We start from the raw sequence: 26,712 nt of genomic DNA, 5'->3' as shown, positions 1-26,712 counted from the left end.
GTACTGAGTGTGACTGGTAGAATTTAATACTCAGGATAGTTTGTGAATAGTTTAGAGATATTTGTCCACTGCTTCTTAAAATGGTTTTAAATACTTCACATTTTAGAGGGTGAAGTAAAAGAGGTATGTATTTCTAATGTCTCTTCCACTGTGATTTGGAAACATTAGCCAAGGCAAGAAGCCCACTTGCCTTCTCTCTTGCTGCTTAGCTATTCTAAACTGATAATAACCTTATGGGTTAAACTTAACCAAGAGTTTGACAAAATGTTTTTTGTTTTTCTATTTTTCACTAGTAGATGGCACATAAGTTCCCTCTGGAAACTTGTGGCCTTTTTCCCCGCTGCGCCTGTCTCAAAGGAAAATGTGTGCAGGTGGTGGTGGTGTGGGGCGAGGAGGGGGAGGATTATGTGTGTTGCAGGTTTGCTGCTTGTGCTGGGGCTTTACTCAGAAGTTTATAGCTAGTAATGCTGAGTAGAAGAGATGGGTGTTGTTTTGCTAAAAGATGTATCGTATAGACTGATTCCTTTTCCCAAACCTGCCCCTTTTCAACTTTCAGAGCACTAGACAAACTGAATGGATTTCAGTTAGAGAATTTCACCTTGAAAGTAGCCTATATCCCTGATGAAATGGCCGCCCAGCAAAACCCCTTGCAGCAGCCCCGAGGTCGCCGGGGGCTTGGGCAGAGGGGCTCCTCAAGGCAGGGGTCTCCAGGATCTGTGTCCAAGCAGAAACCATGTGATTTGCCTCTGCGCCTGCTGGTTCCCACCCAATTTGTTGGAGCCATCATAGGAAAAGAAGGTGCCACCATTCGGAACATCACCAAACAGACCCAGTCTAAGTGAGTATGCTGAGTGTATGGTGGGTGTTCAGGAGAATTCCCCTTGGAATCTTAGCAGTGTGTCGTTCTGGTACTTGGTGCCCTTCTGAACGCAGCCATGAGGCCTCCTTGTACAGTACTTGGGAAATGTATAAAAATCTTGCAGTATCTTGGTGTTCATTTCATATAAATCTGGAGCTAATCCTGAGTCTCAAACGGAACCTCAGATTTTCACACATGAATGGAAAACAAATGATACCTAATCCTCTTCTGGTTGGGGAGGCTCTGGAAGACAGACAGGCAGCTTCTAGGTTGTTCTCTGTTCCACCCCTTACCCCCCACCTCCCCTCATTGCTTTTAGAAGTAATTTTCTGGGTCCAATCCGTTTTATTTGTGGCCTCAATACAGAGATAGTTTTTCAGTCTTGCCTTACTCGAATCACTCATCTTATTTATCCAAATTTTTCCTGTGATTAAGCCATGTGATTAGAATGGCTTTTTCTTCTGGATATTTTTTGATGTTTTTAATTGGTGGGCTTTAAGGGATTGGAAGATTCCCATCCAAATGTTGGAGCTAATTATCATGAGCAGAAAGCAGGAACTATTTGTTTTTATTTACTACTGTAGCCCCAGGGCCAAGGCCAGGGCCTTGCTGCATAGAAAGATCTTCTATTTGTCAAATGACTAAAATGACTACATGTTAATTATGCTTGAAGCCCTTCACGTGTGTCTAAGATACTTCTCAGTCCTCATGCATTGTATGTTGTTTTGCTTTAGAAACCATGCTGTTGTACAGTATGTGGATATTTTTTGACCCAGAGAAGCTTGGTGACAAGCTCTGCCCCCCATACCTAGCTCGGTAACGTGCTACAGGGCACATCTCTGGGCCTGTTACTAACGTTTTTCCTGAAGAACCTGTGAATGTGCTGGGAAAAAGAGGTTGTATCCAAAAATACCATCCTGTAAGCCTTGGGCCAGCTACAGAAATGACAAGATTATTTTGCCTTTTAAATTGAGAAAGGAGAATGATTTTTTTTTAATGTGATCCGACGAAATAAGCTTAATCTTTCCCTAAAAGTTAGAACTACACTGCTGTGTATACTTTATGTGTTTGTTCCAGCAGGCCTAAGAGCACATGCGTATTCATCATAGGCACCATGCCTGCATTGGACTAGCTGACCCATTTCTCATGCAGAACCAAAAAGAACTGTACTAAGAGGTGGTCTACACCCACCTGCTCCCTGCAGTGACATCCGATCCTGCCTTCCCCTGCTTTGAAGCAGGAGATGTTGGGTGCTGGTTACCTGAATGCAAAATTAATGGCCCTGACCTCATCATGTAGGAGTGGGAAAGACAATTGGACCATAACCATAACCTAGTCAGTCGGCTTGGCTTTTATCTTAAAATTTAAGGGCTTCTTGCTTCCCTTGATCCACCGTTACCTGCAGAAATTCTTTATATGGCTTCCCTTCCTTGTCATGTAGCAGATTAGAATTGTTCCTTTTCGAGCTATTCATTTCTCTGTCAGATGAAAGAGCTGTGACTTAAATTGAACTGTTTGTTTTACTTAAGGCAGGAAAATGGGGATGGGGAAGGGAAGCAATCTTTGTTATATCCGAGGATTCATTTGCAGAGCTCTGCCAGTGGATTTAATTAACTCTTGACATTGAAATTAGTCATTATCAGAACCTCTGTTTCTGGAATGGTCTCAGAGGGCCACTTTAATCTCCAAAGCCACATTCCTTTCTCTCAGGGGATCGGAGTTTAGTAATCCAGGCACAGTGAAAGGGTGGAAATAAACTGCAAAGAGGGATGCTAATGTGTTACTGGAAGACACACATCACTGAAAGTGACTGGGGATTGAAACAGCAGCTGGGAAGATGACTCCTAAGATTGGGACTGTTACCTAAGACACTATTTTTTTTATTAGTTATTTTTAGGTAGCCCTTAATTTGTTTCATGCCCTTATTTTTAGTTTTCTTTCACTCTTGAGGTGTAAAGCTTTAGATTTCAACCAAACATTTAGGAAAATGAAAGCCAAACCTTGATTTTATTGGCATGATCAAGTGGTCACTCTCACGGCCATGAGTTATTTAGGTCTTTAAGTGTTTGAGTGGCCAGAGGAACTCAACAAACACTTAATTTTCCCAAAAACACACATTTTTGAGTAGCTGATTTTCTTTCTTGTACTTTTTAAATAACAGCAGACATATTTAATTCAAAACATATAAATATGTAAATTAAAAAGTTACCATTCGTCTCACCCGGGTAGCCATTGGTAAGTTGGGGATGTATCTCTATAGGATTTGTTGCCTGTATCTACTAACATGTGTGACTTTAAAAAAGAAATCATGTCATGATATGAATTGCATTATTTCACTTAAGGACTTTGTACTATGTTGGTACCTGTAGTTTTACCACATTTTCAAAAACATCTGTATGATATGAATATACTGTTACTTAACCATCTCTTCCTACATTTAACCATCTCTTCCTGCAATTAGATAATTCTGACTTTCTATCTGTCAGAAATGGAACCTTCCCATGCCAGTGGTTCTCAACCATAAATGATCATCTCACTGCCCCAACCCCCGTGGACATTTGGCAATGTCTGGAGACATTTTTGGCTGTTAGAGTTGAGAGAGAGGCATGCTACTGGCATCTAGTAGGTGGAGGCCAGGGATGTTGGTAAATTTCCTACAATGCAGAAGACACCCCACCCACAGCAAAGAATCTGGCCCAAAAAGTCATTAGTGCCAAGGGTAAGAAACATCGCTCTTGGCCCACGTATGAGACTGTACCTGTAGATATTACTAGGAGTAGATGTTACAGGAAGTACAGTTCTTGAGTCACAAGGTGCTCAGCATTTTGCTGAACCAGTTTGCTCTATACTCCTAGCAAAAGTGTTGAGTGTGCCCTGTTACCCATCATCTTGCACATATTTTTTTCTATCTCAATTTTTAAAAAAGTTTAGAAGAAAATGACATTCTTTTAACTGGCAGACATATAATTACTAGTGAAATTAAACATCATTTTGAGTTTATTGACCACTTGCTTTTCTTGAAGTAGAATTGTCATCTGTCTAGGTTCCATTCCTATCACTGTTTGTTGCAGACTTTCCTCTATCAAGGAGGCAAAATGTGGGAAGAACCTTGCAAAGGGGGGAGCAGACTGGTGAAATCTGCTCATCCAATGAATGAAGAGTGACATACTGCGCAGAATAAGCAGTTCAACTTGGCTTGTGGGATTCCAGTTCCTCTCTTGGCATGCCCTCCAGTTCCTATTTGTTTTAGAGCAGATTGAATCCAGGCTCTTTGTCATGAGACATTTGTTCTGTGGCATCTGAAAGGAAGCTGTAAGCACAAACAGCTTGGGTAGAATGAAAAGATGTCCCTGCTTGGTTGGATTGAGGAAAGAGAAAGGGGAGTATTCCTAGAATTAAAACTTGCCTCCTAAGGCATTGATGTTGACAGCTTATTGAAAGTTTATGCTCTTGAGGGAAGTGAGTCATCTGCTTTGCCCTGAAGCCCTATGACTTTGCAATTGGTAATTACGGACTCCACTGTGAATACACGCTTACTGCTCTGGTTTTCCTCTCTGCTTGCACCCACTATCAGAATCGATGTCCACCGTAAAGAAAATGCAGGGGCTGCTGAGAAGTCAATTACTATCCTCTCTACACCTGAAGGCACCTCTGCGGCTTGTAAGTCTATTCTGGAGATCATGCATAAGGAAGCTCAAGATATAAAATTGTGAGTAAAGAAAATTGTCCTGTGAAAGAGGTTGATATTTGTGCTCTTGTATTTTTGATATCTCTGACACAATTCTTGGGAATTGCCAACAAACAAAGGGAAATGATACCTGATGAGCTACAGTGGCTGGCACTGTTGATTTGGTCGTGAAGTATCTGTCTTTTAATATTTAAATATTTTCATTCACATTTGAACATAGGTGAGTGGTGATAACGGGGAAGAGAAGTGCAGCTATGGAAGAAGGCAGCTTGGGGAACCTAGGACCAGGAAATATCCTGGATTAACCCAAGACAAGAGCCCCAAATCTTGACTCATCCTTTACTCAGAGCTCATTGGAGCTTTGTCCTTGTCCTCTGCCTGGCCCCACCTTGGAGCAGCAGGGAGTGTGGAGGTGGGGAAGTGCCTAAGTGTCTTCTAAGGCAAACTGGAGATTTATCTGGGTAATGGAGGCAGGAACTCTAAATAGTTCTTCCACAGGAACTTTGAGTGAAGGTTGGGTTCTGTGCCACATTTAGCATACAGAACAGCGCTGCACTGAAAGCAGAATCCAGCGTAAGGCACTGGAGTTAGTGTGGGGACCTCATCGCCAACCTTAACTTGTAGAGAACTTTAAATATGTTTTAGTAATATTATATGTGGGTGCCATATTATAAGAATGTAATTATTAAAGTAAAAATTTTTAAAAAGAATTATTTTAATATAGAGAAAAATAGGCCAGGTGCGGTGGCTCGTGCCTATAATCCCAGCACTTTGGGAGGCCGAGGCGGGCGGATCATGAGGTCAAGAGATCAAGATCATCCTGGCCACCATGGTGAAACCCTGTCTGTACTAAAAATACAAGAATTAGCTGGGCATGGTGGCATGCACCTGTAATCCCAGCCACTTGGGAGGTGGAGGCAGGAGAATGGCTTGAACCTGGGAGGTGGAGGTTGCAGTGAGCGGAGATTGTGCCACTGCACTCCAGCCTGGCGCCAGAGGGAGACTCTGTCTCAAAAAAAAAAAAAAGACAGAAAAAGGAAAAGCCACAATGACATTTTTAACAGTTATATATATATGACTGGGAAATTCAGAAAGCTACAAAACAAAAAATGAAAGCTCCCCTTCCTGTTCTTATGCCCTTCCCCCAAAGTGTAACCACTGTTGTTTCTTCTGTTTCCTTATATAAATTATGCACATATCTCCAGGTGTATATTTGTACTGGATGGTACTGTTTTTTATTTGTATGTTGTGTTTTGGTAGTAGGGGTTTAGGAATATGGTTTTGAGTAAGAGACTCCATCACTGAAGATATTTCCCAAAGTGAATAAAAGAAAAACTATTTTAGAAGGTAACTTCTGTACTTTTTCTCCCCTTCTATTCATGCATTGCTAGAATGCTGGCCAATTGTCAGCAAGTTTTAAGCTGTACCTAACACAGTGCTTCCCAGATGGTAGGTAGGAAGTAAATGTTTAATGAGTGAATATTGTCTTTTTACCCAAGAATAGGTTTACTAACTCTAATTTTATGACCACTTTTCTGTTTACAGCACAGAAGAGATCCCCTTGAAGATTTTAGCTCATAATAACTTTGTTGGCCGTCTTATTGGTAAAGAAGGAAGAAATCTTAAAAAAATTGAGCAGGACACAGACACTAAAATCACGATATCTCCGTGAGTGCTCCTTTGCTTTTGAATAAGAAAACTTTCAAACACTGTAAGCTGCATGTTGTGTATTCAGCTTCAGCTGCTTCAGCTAACCCGTGCTGCTGTACTTACACATGGTTTCTCAAATACAGCCTGCTGCCTGTTAGGTTTCTGACCCGTATTGAAAGCATTATCTGCTTCTGGCAGGAGGAACCAAATGCTTTACATTCATATTTTCTAAATGCAGTCTTAACTATGTTTGATGACGTTTATTCCTAAAGTTGGAATATATAACCCAGTTTATTATCCATTGTCATGTAACGCATTATCCCAACATTTGACAGCTTAAGACAATGAGAACATTAATTGCTCAGCTAGTTTTTGTGGGTTAGGAATGCAGGAGCAGCTTAGCTGGGTGGTTCTGGCTTGGGGTCTCACGATGCTGCTGACAAGTTGATGCTAGCTGTTGGCAGAAAGCCTCAGTTCCTCCCACATGGGCTTCTCCACAGAGCTGCTTGAGTGTTCTCAAGACATGGCAGTTGTCAAGATGGAAACTGCAATGTCTTTTATGACATAGCCTCGGAAGTTATACTCTATCATTTTTCTAATGTTGTTTACACAAGTCAGCCCTATTCGGTATGTATGTGTGGGACTACGGATAACTGGGTGGCGGGGAGTCACCTTGGAGACAGGCTACCACACCTAGAATCTGTGGATGCTCTGAAATTATATGGAAAGGTTTTTCTTTTTCTGAGGGTGGCCATTCTTAGTTTCAATCAGAGTACTCAAAAAGGTGGGAAAAGATTGATGAACTGAGGAAGAATGGTAGGGGAAAGACTGCAGTGTTTGTGTACAAGGAGTTTTCAAAGAAGGTAGCAAGGAAGCAGGAAACTTCTGTTTGGTTGTAAATAAAGGGGAAAAAAGTGGTAAATACAATAAGTAATACTACTTTGTCTTAAATTTACCCCCAGAAAGGGGAGAGTTTTAAAAGCAAAAAAATCTTAAAGTTATTATAGAAGCAGCTATTTTTAAAACTGTAATACAAAATGCTTGGTAGGGCCAGGTTGAGACTGAATTAGAATTATAGACTTCTTTTTAAAGTAGTCTAAGAGAAATAGTCTTCATTATATAAATGTTTACATTTTTAGCAGGTTTGAAGAAAATGTTAAAGAATAACTTCGCATTCATCTGGCTCAAGGTTAGCCTGAGACATTTCACTAGTAGTGAAAATGAGAACTTCCAGAAGATGCAGGAGATTTGTACCAATAATCCGTATCCTCTCAATTTTTGTACTTTGTTCTGTTTTCCATGGCGCATGTCTCCCATTGCTCTTCCTCTCAAGGCTGTTGACCAGCATAGGCTTAGGTGTTTTCAGGTATGATTTTCAGTGACTTTTGAAGGTTCAGCAGGACCCAGGTCCCGCAGGGAGTTTCTGAATATTCCTGCCGCTATCTAACATTTTTGTTGTCTAAAAGGCCATGAGTGAACCATTTTAAATTTTAGTCGAGATGGATTGATATTCCTCCAGCCTACTTCAATCTAAATTCTAAAACAACTGGTAAAAACTAAGTTTAGACATGTGAATTCTGGCTTGTGTTTTTGGAATGTTTCCATGCTTTTTCCTTGCTTGGTGACCCAGAAAATGCAATTGCACGAGAATGCCAATTATGCCTAGAATTGGTTAGTGCAGACTAGGAACATACTTAAGGTTATGTACTTAAGGTATTTGGTTTCCTCAAAAACTATACATCTTTTCAGTCATTTCTCAATTCACTGTTAAATTGTGAAAATGGTTCAACTATGAGCGGTTGAAAAGTAAGCTGTATTTTTAAAACATAGACTTGAATGAACTATATGTACCCAGTCATCTTTACTTGAGAAGATGGGAGGGCAAGTATTTTCTTCTCTCTTGCAGCTTTACAGTTTTGGATTTATGTCTTTTAGGGCTTATTCATTTCCCATCATGTTTTACCCCACCCACTTTTACATATTACCAGGCTCCACAGTTTGTTTTTAATTGCCATCTGTGGCTGAATTATTAACTATCTTCCTCCAATTTTCATTCTTTTTCTTTGTCTTCTTTTTCATTCTGCAGATTGCAGGAATTGACGCTGTATAATCCAGAACGCACCATTACAGTTAAAGGCAATGTTGAGACGTGTGCCAAAGCTGAGGAAGAGATCATGAAGAAAATTAGGGAGTCTTATGAAAATGATATTGCTTCTATGAATGTTAGTTTTGTTATGAAGGGCATGTCTTTATTTTAACAAATAGTTAAAACAGTGTTTTTAACTGCATTAATATTGAATTCTTTCGTGGCATTATCATTAGAAGTAGTTCTAGTTGATTTTTAGCACCTCAGCAAGTACCCTGGGATAGTATAGGGAAGATACTGGCTGTGACATTAAGCTTTGCTGTCTCTGTGACTTTAGAAAATTATTTAGTCTTTGAGCCTTAGCTTCCTTCTCTTTGAAGTAAGGCTAGTATCTACCTACAAAGGTTAATATAGCACCTCTCTTACAATGTTAATTTGAGAGAGTTTAATATAGAAGAAATGTTACATGAACTGTATTTGAATCACAACTGAACTATTTATGAGCTGCAACTCTATTCTCTTAGATGGTTTACTCAGTCTCTCTGAGCCTCAGTTTACTCATCTGTAAAATGGGACTACTGCCTACCTTGCATGCTTATTAGGATTACAATAGATATAATGCATATAAAAGTTAATGTTAAGATTACAGGTTTAAAACTTACTTGGTTACCCATATAAACCTTGGAGATACAAGAATTTCAATTGATAAAACAATCTGTGTAGTGCATCTGAGGCTATTAAAGCAAATTGCTGACATTCCTTAATCAGTGAAATGATGCTGAAAATGGAACTCTTCAAAAGCCTGTCCTAAATGTTAAAGTAAATTATTTTTTAAAATAATTTGTTTTTCAATTGGGCCAGTCATCTGAAACACAAAACCTGAGACGAGGGAAATATCAAAATACTGCGTTTGTGAGAAGAGCCTAGAATGCGCGCCATTTTACACCCCACGTGACTTCCAACCTCCTTCAATTCTCACTGCTTGGCTCCAAATGTTCTGGAATCCACTGGGATTAAATCTAACCCCCTTAGGCCTTTTAAAAAGATTTTCAAGTACACTCAAATCTCCCACTGTCTATATTACATCCTCAACCCTTAAAAAATTAAACAAATTAAAATCCCCTTTAAGGCTCCTATATGCATTCCAATGATATGTTTACTTGCAGTAGTTACATGGGGATGGGCCCTGATTTCCACAGGGCTCAACTTAGAGGCCTCTAGACCCATGGTTGCTAAGTTTTACCCAACGAGTAAAGATCTCTTAATAGCTGGTTTGCTTTTCAATGAACCAATCTTACTTGATTACCTCTTCGACTCTGATACATCACTTTTAGTCTATATTTAGTTTGCCCACAGCATGCAGAATACAGTTGTGTCTAAGCCCTGTACTCATAAGGGAAAGGAAAGCTGCCCTTGAGATACCTTAATGCAGCTGTGGACCAAGGAGGGGGCAAACCAGCACACAGATTTTAAAATACCAAGGGATATAAACAGATGTAAACGATGTACTCAAGTAAAGTCCCATGGAACATCTGCTTTAAGTTTGAGTTATGTGATGATTTCTTTATTAGACAAGAGATCAACAGTTTGCATACTGTCACTTAAAAATGCTAACTTTCCCTTGATTCTTTTAATTGTCAAATTAAGCGGCCTTTTTACTGTTGCAGCTTCAAGCACATTTAATTCCTGGATTAAATCTGAACGCCTTGGGTCTGTTCCCACCCACTTCAGGGATGCCACCTCCCACCTCAGGGCCCCCTTCAGCCATGACTCCTCCCTACCCGCAGTTTGAGGTAAGATGAGTGGCCTTGGCTTTCTTTGTGATTGGGCAAAATCTTAATGTAAACCTAGTCCCCGTGTGATCATCTGTTTAGAGCCAACATACGCTCTCCAGTTCTTGCTAATGGAGCCTTCTTATTTGGCCCTTTGTGGAGTAGACATGGGATTATTTTGAAGCTTTTGGATAGTAGGGTTGTCAACATGTGTTTTCAAATATCACAAGAAAAGTTTGGGACTTTGCGGTGGCAGGGGAAGAAACTTAGTAATTGTTTTTATTTTAATTTTTTTTTTCTTTTTTCTTTTTTTTTCCTAAGTTCTGGGATACATGTGCAGAATGTGCAGGTTTGTTACATAGGTATACGTGTGCTATGGTGGTTGTTTAAAATTTTTTTGAGACAGAGTCTCACTCTTTTGCCCAGACTAGAATGCAGTGGTATAATCTTGACTAACTGCAGCCTTCACCTCCCGGGTTCAAATGATTCTCATGCCTCAGCCTCCTGAGTAACTGGAATTACAGATGTGTGCCACACCATACCCGGCTACTTTTTTTGTGTTTTTAGTAGAGACAGGTTTCACCATGCTGTTCAGGCTGATCTCAAACTCCTGGCCTCCGGTGGTCTGCCTGCCTCGGCCTCTCAAAGTGCTGGGGTTACAGGCATGAGCTACCACGTGGCCAGTAATTATTAAATACTAAAGGAAAATATTTTTTAAAGGCTTCTTTCATCTTTGTCACCTGGAAGTCATGGCTTTGCAAGGTCAGGAGTGACTGTGTGTGTTTTCCATGTTGAGTGTTTGCACTTTTTTAAACCAATGAGATAAGATAGTTTTGTGCACAATTATATTGTTTGTGCGTGTGCATATGTTAAACAGATCTTTATTTTGTAAAGAGGTATGTTATATAAGAAATAAATCTTAGGCCAGGTGCCATGGCTCACACCTGTAATCCCAGCACTTTGAGAGGCCGGGGCAGGAGGATCACCTGAGGTCAGGAGTTCAAGACCAGCCTGGCCAACATGATAAAACCCCATCTCTACTAAAAATACAAAAAATTAGCCGGAGTGGTGGCAGGTGCCTGTAATCCCAGCTACTTGGGAGGCTGAGGCAGGAGAATTGCTTGAACCCAGGAGGCAGAGGTTGCAGTGAGCCGAGATTACGACATTGCACTCCAGCCTGGGCAACACAGCAAAACTCCATCTGGAAAAAATAATAATAATAAGAAGAAACCTTTTATACTTGCTTTTTAAGAATAGCAGTTTCCTTGAGGTCAGAAATAGGAGACTAGTGATGGTATGAAAATAATCGCAGCACAGCAGACAGCTGGTAGAATAAATTATTTTGAAAGTAGTTAATAATTCAGTTGCATTATCCATGATAATTGGAGGTATTCATGTGACATTCTAGGATCTTCCTTCATGAATTTGTTTTTACATCTCTCCCTTTTTGTTTGGCTCTCTTATTTAATATTAATATTTTGAGTGATACCTCTTACCCCAATTTAGGAGAATGTCCAGGTGGAACAGGTTAGAGATTCCATTGTATCACTACCTAGAATAAATATGTAGAGTAAAATGACATTGAAGTTGTACAGAAAATACAGATGACTCAGATTGTGCCCCTTTTATTCCTTTAAAAATGAAAATTTCCTTTTCCCGTCCTTGAACCCACCAAACTGATAGGGGTTCTAAGCAGTTGCCCTCTTGCCGTGTGTGTTTCTGCTTTTACTGTCAGCAGCATCTTGTCCTTCCTGCAATTCACCTGCCATTTCTAGGATGTTTTGGCCTGGAAATCATATACCAGACAGAGGGATAGCCATCAAAATTTCAGCTACAAGTGAAGTGTGCATAGATTGATTACACGTCCCCTAAAGTGGCTGGCATGTTTGTAGCTTGATGCTAAAGGGACTGGTGGAAAGAACCCTAAAGTCAGAGCCCGGGTCTGGCCCACTGCCTCTGACACAATTTTGTGTCACTGAAGGTCAGACTCCTTGGCTCTGGATTTGTTTTCTCACCTGTATAATGAAAAAAAAACCTGAACTAGAAGCTTTGTGTCTAAAGACTTTAAGTCACACATTTCTAGTTTCTATAGAATTAAATAATATGAAAGGTTTAAGGAGGAATAGGGGAGAATGAGCCTAAAATAGGAATCTGAGAGTACATCTTGAGACTTAACTTTGAACATGTCCACTAGTTTATGTGTGTGTCATAGGATTGGTTTAGGGCAGGTGTGTCCCCAACACTTCTGTGTAAAATGACACTTACTGAAAGGTACAATGAGCTGATCATGTGAAGTACCTCTGCTAGGAAAGCTCGTATGTAACCCACATTTCTGCTCGTTCCCCTAAATTAGCTTTTTCTCTGGGTGGGTTGCTTAACCTCTCTGTTCCTTTCATTCCCAGTTTGTAAATTGAGGTGTCCCTTTAACTCTTTTTCTCTCCATACTGGTGACACGTTCCAATCAACAAAGCTTTTCACATTACAAGTGGTCACAGAATAGAACATTCTTGGACATCAGTCTTTTACATGGATGCTTCAGTAGCCAAAATTCCTAAAGTGAACTTGTAGGTAACCATTTTTAAAATATTTAGATAAGACTGCATATTCTCTGGAATTAGTCATTTTTCTGATACAGTTCTGTGTATCAGGTTCCTATGTTAGAAAAATTAAGAATGCTTTGAGAGAAGTGAGATCATATTAAGAACTTGTATTTCTCAGTATTTCTCAAACACTTCTACAGTCTTAAATGTCTGAATGACTTAAATCAGTGGCAGTTTTGTTTTAAGAATGGGAGGAGGAGGTCAGTGATGTTTACTTAATGAAAGTTGAGCCAAGAGTAAATGTAAGGAAGATGTCACTGGAATAGGTCATCTTGCTTCTCCTGAGTCATTAAGCTAAATCAAATAGGTGCAACTAGAAGGAGCAAATGAGAACAGAAGTTGCAGAAGCTGCCAACAGTAAAAACACTGCAACAGGGCAAGAGCTGCAAACATGTAACAGTTCGGTGGTTTCAAGGACAGGCAAAGGAAATTCGCATTCTTAAAGGAATACAACATGGACAGTCTTAGCAATCTGTGTTCTTTGCAGAATTCCAGTGGATATTTTATTCTACATGTATTCCAGGCAGTGATACAGTGGAATCCTCAAATTTATAACTGAATATTTTCCTAAATCATTTACCCAAATCATATATTTCCATAAATCATATATTACTGTTTTTATTTCTTATTTTACATTCATTGGCAATCTGTAAAGTTCAGCATTAATTATTCCTTGCCTTAAGAGGAAAGAAATGTTTTTCCTATAATTAAATTATAATTACCCCAGACAATTTGAATTAAAATCCCTAGGGGTGAGGCATAGGTATCAATTTCGAAAGCTCCCTAGATGACTCCAATGTGTAGCCAAGGCTAACAACTGTTTAATTAGTTAAGAACCTATGGCCCACTTAAATAAATAAAAATCTCAGTGGGAGCAAGTGGAAGCTCAGAAATGTATAGTTGTATAAAAGTCATCAGGAGTATTTTGCTACCCATTTATTGTCAAGAACTGTTCTTTTCAAGAGATGGGGTCTCACTATGTTCCCCAGGCTGGACTTTAACTCCTGGGTGCAAGTGATCCTCCCACTTCTGACTCCCAAGTAGCTGGGACTACAGGCACACACCATCATGCCCAGCTAAGAACTACTGTTCTACAAAGAATGTTTACTAGTCTTTGGAGGGGTGTTTCAATGTTGGAAAGAACATTTTTTATCAGTACCAATTGCAAGGGAGAAAAAGTTTAGGATAAGCACAAATACATGCTAGTTGTGCATATCCCTTTTTCTACCTTGTTCTATGCTTTAAAGAGTGAAAAAAACTCACCTTTCTCTCTGGACCACCTGCCATCCCAACTCGTAGGAAATATCATGCCAAAAACCTCTGTGGGATGTTGCCATATGTCTGTTTTTACCCTTCTAACTCTATTTTGGCATACAACATATATCAGGATTAGGTTTGGGTATGTATTGTTACAAGAAAAAAAATGGCTTAGATTAGTTTTCCTTTTTCATGACAACAGTTCAAGGGTAGACAATCCAAGACTGGAAGTGGTTCCACCATATCCTTCAGGACTGGTGCTTCTATCTGCCTTGTGTGCCATTCCCTGGCCCAGGATAACTGCTCAAGCTCCAACTATTGAGTCTGCTTCTAGCCAACAAGAAGGATAAAGGATTGCTGGGTGTGGTGACAGACACCTGTAGTCCCAGCTACTGGGGAGGCTGAGGTGGGAGGATTGCTTGAGCCCAGGAATTTGAGTCCAGTCTGGTGAGTCCTCATTTCAAACTGAAGGATAAAAGATCAAAATTGGCAGCATCCTTATTTAAGGACACTGCCTGAGGATAGCTTTTCATACTTCTGTTGGCCTCATGTTGGCCAGAACATACCACTGGCTGTGTCTAGCTGCAAGAGAAGCTGGGAAACAATCCCTATGTGGGGGCAGCAATGTGTCCATTAAACACAGGGTCTATTACTAGAGGAAAATACATGTTGGGGACAGCTATTTGTCTGCTTCACTGGGTTTGGCACTATTGCCTGTTAAAGGAGCCTCCCAGAGCCTGGAAGAGAGGAAGCGAACTTTTAAGTTCTCTCAAAAAGCAGAATCTAAATTCTGGAGGAGAAAATTCCATATTCCAGATTCCCATTCCTGTGGTTATTTTCATCTAAATAAAAACACCGTTTTTCAGAAAATCATATTGTCCCTGGATACAATTTGGATACAATTAAATTCTACTTTCAAACAGCTGCCAGGCAATCTTCTGGCTTAATGTTCAGGGGAACAATTCTTTAACAAGTGTTGTTTGAGTATATAACTTAAAGTTGCGGGGGGATGGGGTGGTTGCAAGTACTTAGTTGGAATAGCTTCACCTTCACTATTTTTAGACTTTGTTCTTTTTCTAAACCCAAATCACTAATACTTATCTATTTTGTGTACCTAGTGGTCACCACTTTTTGGAATACAAATAAACTATTGTTTTTAAAGGCAATAAATCTCCCAAAGCTTTACCAGTTTCTTTGCTTATCATTGCTTCTTTTTTTTTTTTTTTGGAGACAGAGTCTTGCTCTGTCACCCAGGGTGGAGTGTGGTGTCGCAATCTTGGTTCACTGCAAACTCCACCTCCTGGGTTCAAGTGATTCTCGTGCCTCAGCCTCATGAGTAGCTGGGATTACAAGCACGCACCACCATGCCTGGCTAATTTTTGTATTTTTAGTAGAGACAGCGTTTTACCATGTTTGCCAGGCTGGTCTCGAATTCGTGACCTCAAGTGATCCTCCCACTTTGGCCTCCCAAAGTACTGGGATTACAGATGTGAGCCACTGCATCCGGCCTATTCTTTAGCAAGAAAAGTGAAGCCAAAAAGAAGCAATGATAACGACCAGGAGTTGCAGAGAGCCGAGGAGGTGGAGGTTGCAATGAGCCGAGATCGTGCCACTGCACTCCCACCTGGGTGACTAAGCAAGACTGTCTCAAAAAAAAAAAAAAAAAAAAAAAAAAAAAAAAAACCATACTATTTTATGTTTGTGAGAGTCTATGATGTTATTAAAAAAAAAAAAAAAAAAAAAAAAAAACTGGGTTAGAAAGTTAAAGATCAACAGGCATTTTGCTCTCAGCACTTTTAAACTGTTCCTGAAGTGCATTCTGGTATCTATACTTGCTGGTGAGAAGCTTGCTGTTCCTTTGAAGCTATCACAGATTATGTACTAAGATCATGTTTATCCTTGATGTCCTGTAGGTTAACAGTGAACTTCTGCTTTTATTTTAAATGTATATTGCCTGTCAAGAAGTAGGTTTTGATGGCTAAATATTTCAAAGAATCTGGTTTTTTTAAATATATACTACTTCCTTTTTCTTTCAGAATTGTTTCATTACTCATGTTTTCTCATTCCTGCTTTGTAGCATGAAAGTAGAAATGATGCATCTCTTTGGATAATTCCCTTGCCTCTATTTCATTCTAGAATTTTGCCCACTAGTTCCCCCACAATATTCTCTTCCCAGAACCTGCCAGGTTGAGGCCCCCTAGAGCCAAAGAGTTGGTTCTTCCAACAGACAAAAAGTCTCTAGTTCCTGCCTAGCAGCTGGCTCATGCAGTACTTAACTGGCAAACTTCGAGTTTATAAATGACAGGAAACGCGCCTTTCAGAAATGCTCAAACAGTAGGGAAGAAGGAATTGGCAGCTAGTGAAGCAGAGCAAGCAAGAGCTGGAATTGGCATAGTGCATGTCGCCTTAGCTGGATGGTCTTGGCAGCATGCAGTTGGGTTGGCAGAAGTAAGCCCATGGGCTGCTGGCTTCATAGTTTTGATAGCCTCTTTGGAGTCTTCTCAGAATTCTCCAGAATGATAGTGTAACCTTAAAATGGCTAGCTTTCTGCTTATGAAAGAGGCAAGAGATAAGCACTTTTTTAGGCTTAAGGTACTCTAAGAAACAAAGGGCGAGGTGCAGTGGCTTATGCCTGTAATCCCAGCACTTTGGGAGGCCAAGGTGAGAGGACTGCTTGAGACCAGGCTGGGCAACATAGGGAGACTCTGTCTCTACAAAAAAAAAAAACTTCTTTAGATTAGGCGGGGGTGGTGGCCTGTGCCTATCCCAGCTACTTGGGAGGCTGAGGTGGGAAGTGAGGTCAAGGCTGCAGTAAGCCATGATTGAGCCACTGCACTCTAGCCTGGGTGACAGAGTGAGACCCTGTCAAAAAAAAAAAAAAAAATTATGAGTTGGAGGCAATTTTTTACATCAGATGACTGTTTCAGGGAGTCTCTTAATCTTGCTCACAGTGGGTGCAACTCTTGTCAGTAAACAATTTCTAAGTAAATAACTTATCGTGCACATTTATTATCTCTGAGAAGCCTCGGTTATCTAGTTACGGCAAAAAACTTTTCTTTGCCTTTTTTTGTTTGTTTGTTAGGGACTTCAATATTTTATTCAGGTCATGGAGTTGAGTAAACTTAGTTTCAGTTCCAGACCAAAATCCATTTAAAAAAAACAACCCAGGAATATCTATTTTACAAGCCAAAGGGAAACCCTGGCATCCTTCCAGGTTCCTGGAGGCTGGTCGTGTTGGCTGGCATACATGTCTCCATGCCTTTGTGATGTCTTAAATTTTGTTCCCCACAAAGTAAATACACTTAACCTTACTGTTTGCTCATACTTATGTTTTCACGATAGATGATTAGGAATTACTCATTGGCAGACTTCACCAGTTATGCAAACTTTCAGTTGAGCAGCTTTGTTCTTCTGTTATTTCAAGCCATAGTTCAGAGTCTGCCAAGAAGTCCAAAGGAAGTTTTGCTGATAGGCATCTGGCAGAAATCCACTGGGAAGCAGCTTATGTCCTGTGAACATCCTTCGGTCCCGAAGAATGTATCCAAGAAAAGGTTCAGACAATGCAACTAGACCTTAACTTAAATGGAAGGAATGTGTAACGAGACTGGGTAACGCTAATGTGCCTTTTCCAACCTAGGTCTCATAGACTTAAATTCACAGGTGAAAAAGGTTTATTATAATCTTTGCTCTGCCTGCTGAGTTTTGCAAGTAAAAATTTAAATTATCTGCTTATTTGGGGTGTCCAAATCCTGACACAGGCTTGTTCTAGGATAGGCTTATTGTAGTCTCGATTTCTTCTTTTTTATTTTTTGAGACAGTCTCGCTGTGTTGCCCAGACTGGAGTACAGTGTCATGATCTTGGCTCACTGTAACCTCCACCTCCCAGATTCAGGCAATTCTCCTGCCTCAGCCTCCTGAGTAGCTGGAATTACAGGCACGTGCCCAGCTAATTTTTGTACTTTTAGTAGAGATGGGGTTTCACCATATCAGCCTGGCTGGTCTCGAACTCCTGACTTCAAGGGATCCACCCGCCTCAGCCTTCCAAAGTTCTGGGATTACAGGCATGAGCCATGGCGCCCGGCTCATGGTTTATTCTGAATCCCACATAAGAATGAATTGTACCAGAGAGCCAATTTAATGATTGGCAAAAGTTGACAGCGTATTTATGTGAGCTGCCTTACATTCCCAGAGGAAAATTTTCTTGAAAAGTAATCTTTGGTTAAGAAGTTGCTTTGTGGATAGGAAATTGGAGCAAAGGGAATTGGACGACATCCAGAAATGTCTTCACCAAGCCTCAGACATCTGATGAGTCAACTTTTCTTTAAGACATGATTGCCAACAGCACACGTCATTGTCCGTCATTCTAGGGCAGCATCTCCTGGTGTGGAAAAACACTTAGTTTGCTTCTAACTCTGCTGCTTCTATTTGACAAATTCTGTTGCTTCTGTTTTCATTCCAGGATAAGACATTTTAAAGTCTACACATTGATTCTTCATGTATGTGCCCTTTTTTTCTGTTACATTTTGGTCCTTTTGACCCTTTTCTGCTGGCCACCATTCCTTTTCCAAAGCTTCACACAACATTTCTCTTAAGTTTATGCTTAATCTTCATTTTGGGTTTGTTATTTCTCATCAGCAAAACAAGAACATGGACAGCCCTTCATCACTATGTCAGAACGATAACTTTGTTTTTGTTTCTCACAGCAGCAGCCTTGGACGTATTCCAGGCTAAGACACATGCATGTTTAGGCCAGGCTTTCACTCTGAGGAGGATGCTGCTACATGAGTGTTCTCTGGGGATATTGAGGAGTTGCTCTCTGAAACCAGTACCAGGAATAGTCATTTTTAATAAGTAAATGAATCGTTTTTCTCTCATAGTCATGGGAAATCATGCAACTAACTTTTTAAAAAATTAGCTGCGAGGAAGCTTAAAGCCAAATTTGTATAACAGCATTTTTGGCTTCATCTTATCTTGAGTGTTCAGGTCCCTATGCTCTTACTTCTTCACCTCCTTTGTTTTATCTTTCCAGATTATGTGTATTTTATAAGCAGCATAAAATTCTTTTTGGAACAAGGCCCAGGAAACAAATAATTACAGTCATGATGAAATACTGTGGGGTAAATCTGGGAAAGTTACACATTAGGTTTAGTTTGATCATTGAAAAGGTCTTTATCACCACCAGCCTCCCCCAAGTATATTGTTCAGAAGAACATAATATGGACGTTGTTAGTGAGATAAAATATTTAGATCCCACCCTTAATTTTTTAAAAAATGGTCAAGATTAACTTAATGGTCTTGATACAATGATGAAGTAATGCTAACATTGAGCACAGTTTATAGTCAGTGTTGGCATTAATTCAATTGGTCTATCCAGTTATAAAATAAAAAAGGCCATAAAGGGATAAATGACATATGGTAACTGTGTGACACACTGGGGGCTGTGAGTTATGTAGTATCTTCCAAAGAGAGATGCTCTTCTTCTGACTTAAATAGTGAAGAATGAAATAATTTTATTTTGTGTTCTTTGTTGATGAAGAGAAACAGAAGTGATCTGGCCAAGCCGTGCAGGACAGGCCCTAACACAAATCTCCACATAATAGTTTAGTAGGAAGGCAAGTCCTCCTCTGATGTATGTGTTCTAAAACTGCTAAATAGCCACAAGGGAGATTTCATTTAACAGCTACATTAATACTTGCAGTGTGTTACATTATCCTAGAAAACATGGGGCATGCCAGAGAACTTTGCCAAGTTGTAAACAATATGGTACAAATTTAGTACATCTGTTAATACAGGTGCTGAAGAAACAAATGATTAGAGATGGGTGGGTGATTAGAGATGATGAATTGAATTTTGGGTTAACTCTTAAATAAATAAGAGGTATATGATGGGGGTTGAAGATACAAAGGAAGAGACAATAGAGTTTAAATGATTTTCATTTGTAGGAAGCTAGTTGATATGGGTTGGCTGTGTCCCCACCCAAATCTCATCTTGAATTGTAATTCCCACTTGTCAGTGGGAGGTGATTGGATCATGGGGGCAGATCCAAGGGGGAACCCTTGCTGTTCTTGTGATAGTGAGTTCTCATGAAGTCTAAGGGTTTAAAAGTGTGACACTTGCCCCATGCCTTACTCTGTCTCTCTCCCTCCTGCTGCCAAGTAAGACGTGCCTTGTTTCCTCTTTGTCTTCCGCCATGATTGTAAGTTTTCTGAGGCCTCCCCAGCCATGTGGCACTGAGTCAATTAAACTTTTTATTTTTATTTTTTTTTCCTCTGAGACAGTTTCGCTCTGTCGCCCCCATTGGAGTGCAGTGGTGCAATCTCAACTCATTGCAACCTCTGCCTCCCAGGTTCAAGCAGTTCTCCTGCCTCAGCCTCCCGAGTAGCTGGGACTACAGGCACACGCCACCATGCCCAGCTAATATTTGTATTTTCAGTAGAGACGGAGTTTCACCATGTTGCCCACGTTGGTCTCAAACTTCTGACCTCAGGTGATCCACCCACCATGGCCTCCCGAAGTACTAGGATTACAGGTGTGAGTCACCATGACCAGCTGAACTCCTTTATAAATTACCCATTCTTGGGTAGTTCTTTCTTTATTTTTTGGTTTGGTTTGGTTTGGTTTGGTTTGGTTTGGTTTGGTTTTTGAGACAAAGTCTCGCTGTGTCTCATCTGTACACAACCATCTTATGCAGGTTTAAGATACTTTGCAACTTAAAAGTTTCAATTCCTTTATCTTCACCTGACAGTTACTTTGCTTTATCTGAAGGTGCTTTATAAAGATTTTCAGAAAGTTCAGTTTTCTGTTTTTCACTAATTCATGTAATGATGCAATCAGATCTTTAAACATAAACTTCTGTGTCTTGGTACAAATAGTTCTAAGAATTTATGTAATAGAGCATCTGAGTCAAAGAGCACAAACTTTTAAAATTGACAGACAACTCCAAATCATCAGGGTACCACATGTATTTTATGGTCAATAAATTTATTAAAGGAAGGAATCATTTTAGTATAAATCGTGCCTTTCACTTTTATGAAAAATAAAGCAGCCGGGCACAGTGGCTCACACCTGTAATTCCAGCACTTTGGGAGGCTGAGGTGGGCGGATCACTTGAGGTTAGGAGTTCAAGACCAGCCTGGCCAACATGGTGAAACCCCGTCTCTACTAAAAAATACAAAAATTAGCTGGGCATGGTGGCATGCACCTGTAATTCCAGCTATCCGGGAGGCTGAGGCAGGAGAATAGCTTGAACTTGGAAGGCGGAGGTTGCAGTTGCAATGAGTCGAGATTATGGCACTGCACTCCAGCCTGGGCAAAAGAGCAAGACTCTGCCTCAAAACAAAACAAGAAAAAGCAACATATGATTCTAGACCATATGCCTAGTATATATTAGTCCAGTTTCACACCACTATAAAGCACTACCTGAGTAATTCCAGCACTCTGGGAGGCCAAGGCGGGCAGATCACTTGAGGTCAGGGGTTAAAGACCAGCCCGGCCAACATTGCTTGCTTTCAGTTATTGCTTTCAGTTCTTAATCTTCAGTCTACCCCTATTTTTCAAAATAAAAATAACAGACTGTCTCTGGATGCCCTTTTTAGCGTTTCGATGATCAAAGGTTTAAACTTTTGCCAACTACACAAAAGAAATTTCTTTTGACTCATAGGAAGTCATACCAAGGTCAGTCAAGGGACTTGTGAGAGGACAGGGGAAGGCAGCCCCTTGAGTGACAGTTCTAGTGGGTACTTTTCTTTAGAGCTTTCATGTATATTTTTGACAGCTCAGGAGATATATATATACATATATATATATATATATATATATATATATATATATTTTTTTTTTTTTTTTTGAGACGGAGTCTTGTACTGTCACCCAGGCTAGAGTGCAATGGTGCGATCTCTGCTCACTGCAGCCTCCGCCTCCCAGGTTCAAGCAATTCTCCTGTCTCAGCCTCCCGAGTAGCTGGGATTACAGGCACCTGCCACCATGCCTGGCCTATTTTTTGTATTTTTAGTAGAGATGGGATTTCACTATGTTGGCCAGGCTGGTCTCGAACTCCTGACCTTGTGATGTGCCCACCTTGGCCTCCCAAAGTGCTGGGATTACAGGCGTGAGCCACCGTGCCTGGCAGCTCTGGCTCTATTTTAAAGCATATCTGTACCCACTGAGAGCTTCATACTGGTTTATGAATCCGGCTTAGGAGATAGAGAAACCCAGGTTTGAATCCTGGCTCCACCAGGTGGTGTGTGACTTCAGGCAAATAACCTCTCTGGCTCAGTTTTTTCAACTCTAAAATGAGAATGTTGTTAGTTTCTAGAAATTGGATCTGTTTTGGGGTACAAATGAGGTCATGCACCGTACCTCACACAGAGGAGACACAAACTGATCTTGCCACATGGCTGCTGCATACACTTACCCTTGTCAGAGTTATTTTTGCCTCAACCTGAATTTTTATCTCAGCATGCTTTTTACCCATCTCCACTACTCTTGTGTGAAAACAAAGGCAGTATTCAAAGGTATCATAAATGTCTTAACTGGAGTTCTACTGGAATGGAGAAACTGGAATTCCATGGACTGAGCAGGGGCCTTTTTGTATGGGGATTTAATAATAATTAGCAATTTTAAATATTCAGGCCCTTTTGACTTAGCAGTTCTACTTCTAAGAACATGTGTAATAGAAGTATTTACACAGGGCACAACTTTTTTGTACCAAGGTTTTATTGAAACATTGAAGTTGGAAACTATGCACATACACTGTAGGTGAGAGAAATCAGCTGTGGTGTATCTATTTGAAGAAATACTCTTGTCAAAATGCAGTAGGGATGTTTGAGTGATATGAGAAGATATCCAAGTTAAGGTAAAAAAAAAAAAAAAACAAATTAGGATGTTATTTATTGTATCCATTTCTTATTTAAAATTTTTAATACATTTTTTAAACTTGTGGAATATGTCTGCCTGACCTTTCTGGTTTTCCATGTCTCTCTTTTCACTGGGCTTCTGTCATTCTTCTTGAGCATTTGGCTTGAAAGAACTAACTACTGAAGCTGTTTGGGTGTAGCACTTACTTTAGGTAGGTAGTTGATTGTAGAAGTCTAAATTACTTGGTCATGTATAAGTTTTTCTGATTAACCTTGGTAATTCCTAGATTAATTCTTGATATTTTCAGATTTGTTAGCGCACTGTTGTACTTTAATTTTTCTCTTGTCTAGGTATCCGTTCCCATTTCAGTTTTATTGGAAAATAGGCAAAAGTTATTCCTTACATTCAAAGAACCAGCCCTTTTGTTATTTCTGGAGTGTTTTTGTTAAAAATATTTTCTTCAGTTCTTGTGATAGTTTGCTAAGAATGATGGTTTCCAGCTGCATCCATGTCCCTACAAAGGACACAAACTCATCCTTTTTTATGGCTGCATAGTATTCCATGGTGTATATGTGCCACATTTTCTTAATCCAGTCTGCCACTGATGGACATTTGGGTTGATTCCAAGCATTCTTAGCAAACTATCATAAGAACAGAAAACCAAACACCACATGTTCTCACTCATAGGTGGGAACTGAACAATGAGATCACTTGGACTTGGGAAGGGGAACATCACACACCGGGGCCTATCATGGGGAGGGGGGAGGGGGGAGGGATTGCATTGGGAGTTATACCTGATGTAAATGACGAGTTGATGGGTGCAGCACACTAACATGGCACACTAACATGGTATACATATGTAACAAACCTGCACGTTATGCACATGTACCCTAGAACTTAAAGTATAATAATAAAAAAAGAAAAATTGTATAACTTGGAATAAACATTGAGTTTAAAAATATATATATATTTTTTCTTCAGAGGAAACCAAAGGCTTAAAGTTGTTTAAAAAAAGTAGTTAAGGGCCGGGCACAGTGGATCACCTGAGGTCAGAAGTTGGAGACCAGTCTGACCAATATGATGAAACCCAGTTCTACTAAAAAGACAAAAGTTAGCTGGGCATGGTGGTACACACCTATAATCCCAGCTACTCAGGAGGCTGAAGCAGAAGAATCGCTTGAACCCAGGAGGCGGAGGTTGCAGCGAGCCAAGATTGTGCCACTGCACTACAGCCTAGGAGACAGAGCAAGACTGTGTCTCAAAAAAAAAAAAAAAAAAGTAAACAATTAACTGAATTTTTCCTTTAAAGATTTAAGATGATATTAGCTGAGATTTTTCTTGAAAAATGTAAACAAACAAAAAAGGTAAACAATTAACTGAATTTTTCCTTTAAAGATTTAAGATGATAGTAGAGATTTTTCTTGAAAAATGTAAACAAATGAGGTAGCAGAAAGGATACGGCCCAACTACTTTTGAGTGGGATTGATTTTTCACCTGTATCATAGGTGGGAGTCTAGAGAGACAGAGAGACTCTCAGGTTTAAATAAACATAATTAAAATTCCTACCAAACAGGGCAAGTAAACTGACCTACAGGATGGCCTCCTGGTAAGTCTGCGTTGGGGGACAAGCAAGTGGCACGGCCTGTGTGTCCGGGGCGGAATTCTGCCGTTGGTGATCAGTATCTCTCCATGGATTTATGGTGCCTAGTGCTCTGCTCTTTGCCTCTGCTCTGGGCTCACAGGAAAAAGTTGGAACCGTTAGTGCCACTAGTGATCTCTGTGTGGGAAGAATGATGTCATTTGGTAGTCAGACATTAAATGGCACAAATTGGTTTCTACATCTAGTAAAGCTGTCATAGCCCAGTGTTACTGTTTTCTTTGGCTGATTTTTGAAAACTGCTTGAAAATGTTAAAGATTTCTACCTAGTTCCTGAGATTTTTGAAAGCAAAACTGTTGCTCTGCTGTTGTTTGAGACTTTTTAAGAATTTCAGGCCGGGCTTGGTGGCTCACACCTGTAATCCCAACACTTTGGGAGGCCGAGGCAGGCGGATCACCAGGTCAGGAGTTTGAAACCAGGCTGACCAACATGGTGTGAAACCCTGTCTCTACTAAAAATACAAAAATTAGCTGGGTGTGGTGGCACACACCTGTAATCGCAGCTACTCAGGAAGCTAAGGTAGGAGAATCGCTTGAACCTGGGAGGCAGAGGTTGCAGTGAGCCAAGATGACGCCACTGCCCTCCAGTCTGGGCAACAGAGCGAGATTCTGTCTCAAAAAAAGAAAAGAATTTCAGAAAAGTGTTTAGGTTAAAAAATTAGAAATTAGGAGCTGTCTTATGGCTGTGTGTATACATACTACAGTACTGATGGGTTAACTTGAGTACTTGGGAGCTGAATTTATGGTATTATGCAATAGGAATCTAAGATTCACGAGAATCCCATGAAAGTGTTAAGTAGTTCGTATTGGGAGCTGAATTTATGGTATTATGCAATAGGAATCTAAGATTCACGAGAATCCCATGAAAGTGTTAAGTAGTTCGTAGTTCATGTGTAAGTTGTGTAAGACAAAGTATCTTCTAATATTTCTTTTTATTTATTTTTTTTTTTTTTGAGACGGAGTCTCGCTCTGTCGCCGGGGCTGGAGTGCAGTGGCCGGATCTCAGCTCACTGCAAGCTCCGCCTCCCGGGTTTACGCCATTCTCCTGCCTCAGCCTCCTGTGTAGCTGGGACTACAGGCGCCCGCCACCTCGCCCGGCTAGTTTTTTGTATTTTTTTAGTAGAGACGGGGTTTCACCGTGTTCGCCAGGATGGTCTCGATCTCCTGACCTCGTGATCCGCCTGTCTCGGCCTCCCAAAGTGCTGGGATTACAGGCTTGAGCCACCGCGCCCGGCCTCTTCTAATGTTTCTAGAAATATTTGCTGATTGGGTATACATAGTGGGTTTTTTCTTTTTCTTTCTTTCTTTCTTTTTTTTTTTTTTTTTGAGACAGAGTTTCACTCTCACCCAGGTTGGAGAGCAGTGGTGTGATCTCAGCTCACTGCATCCTCAACCACCTGGGTTCAAGTGATCCTCCCATCTCAGCCTCCCCTGAGTAGCTGGGACGACAGGCACGCGCCACCGTGTCTGGCTAATTTTTGTAATTTTTGAAGAGGTGGGGTTTTGCCATGTTGCCCAGGCTGGTCTCAAACTCCTGGGTTCAAGCAATCCACCCACCTTGGCCTCCCAAAGTGCTGGGATTACAGGCATGAACCACTGTGCCTGGCTTTTTCTTTTCTTTTTCTTTTTCTTTCTTTTTTTTTTTTAAAAAGCGTATTACTGGCTTCTTCAGTTGTGGCTCGTTTCAAACTATTTCTTGTAATATGTGTCTTGGAACCATCCTTGGAAGTGTGTTTCTTACTATATTGTTAGAAGGTAAACAAAGTGGAAAGTGCGTAAATGATGTGCACTGCTTCTGCACTTTAGAACTGTTAGTTGACTGGTAACATTACTGAACCTTAAATTGGCCTTTTTAGGAGCCCAGTCACTGTGAACTCTGAGTAAATGTGTCCTTTTTCCCTGCAAGGACTATTTGAAAAGAGGCTCAGGAAGGGCTCAATTGGCTTGAAGTGGGAAGTATGAAGGAATGAGGTACACAGATAAAATCCATTTATGAAGAACCTTTCAGGAGTTAGCCTTCAAAATATTTTCTAATTTCTTCATGTATAAAATGCAAAGGGGGCCGGGTGCAGTGGCTCATGCCTATAATCCCAGCACTTTGGGAGGCCAAGGCAGGTGGATCATTTGAGGTCAGGAGTTCAAGACCAGCCTGCCAACATGCTGAAACCCTATCTCTACTAAAAATACAAAAAAAAAAGGCCGGGTGTGGTGGCAAGTGCCTGTAATCTCAGCTACTCGGGAAGCTGAGGCAGGAGAATAGCTCGAACCCAGGAGATGGAGGTTGCAG

At 40.5% G+C, this 26,712-nt stretch overlaps 1 protein-coding gene across 2 annotated transcripts in view; it reads left to right on the top strand.

The window, feature by feature from the left end:
- LOC105475692 (insulin like growth factor 2 mRNA binding protein 3) overlaps nucleotides 1–26,712 on the top strand; it is a 154,851-nt gene that overhangs the window by 117,800 nt on the left and 10,339 nt on the right. For both annotated transcript variants that reach the window (XR_983577.3, XM_011731161.3), the window contains exons 6-10: nucleotides 557–838; nucleotides 4,434–4,568; nucleotides 6,093–6,215; nucleotides 8,284–8,419; nucleotides 9,951–10,076. Coding sequence is in view for 1 of the 2 variants with exons in the window: in XM_011731161.3 (XP_011729463.1) it covers nucleotides 557–838; nucleotides 4,434–4,568; nucleotides 6,093–6,215; nucleotides 8,284–8,419; nucleotides 9,951–10,076 (802 nt within the window). In the remaining variant the exon portion in view is untranslated. The remainder of the gene's footprint in view (nucleotides 1–556; nucleotides 839–4,433; nucleotides 4,569–6,092; nucleotides 6,216–8,283; nucleotides 8,420–9,950; nucleotides 10,077–26,712) is intronic.

Source organism: Macaca nemestrina, chromosome 4, assembly GCF_043159975.1.
Source record: "Macaca nemestrina isolate mMacNem1 chromosome 4, mMacNem.hap1, whole genome shotgun sequence".
In the NCBI taxonomy this organism is placed as follows: Eukaryota; Metazoa; Chordata; class Mammalia; order Primates; family Cercopithecidae; genus Macaca; species Macaca nemestrina.
This window is presented reverse-complemented; position numbering and strand designations above follow the sequence as displayed.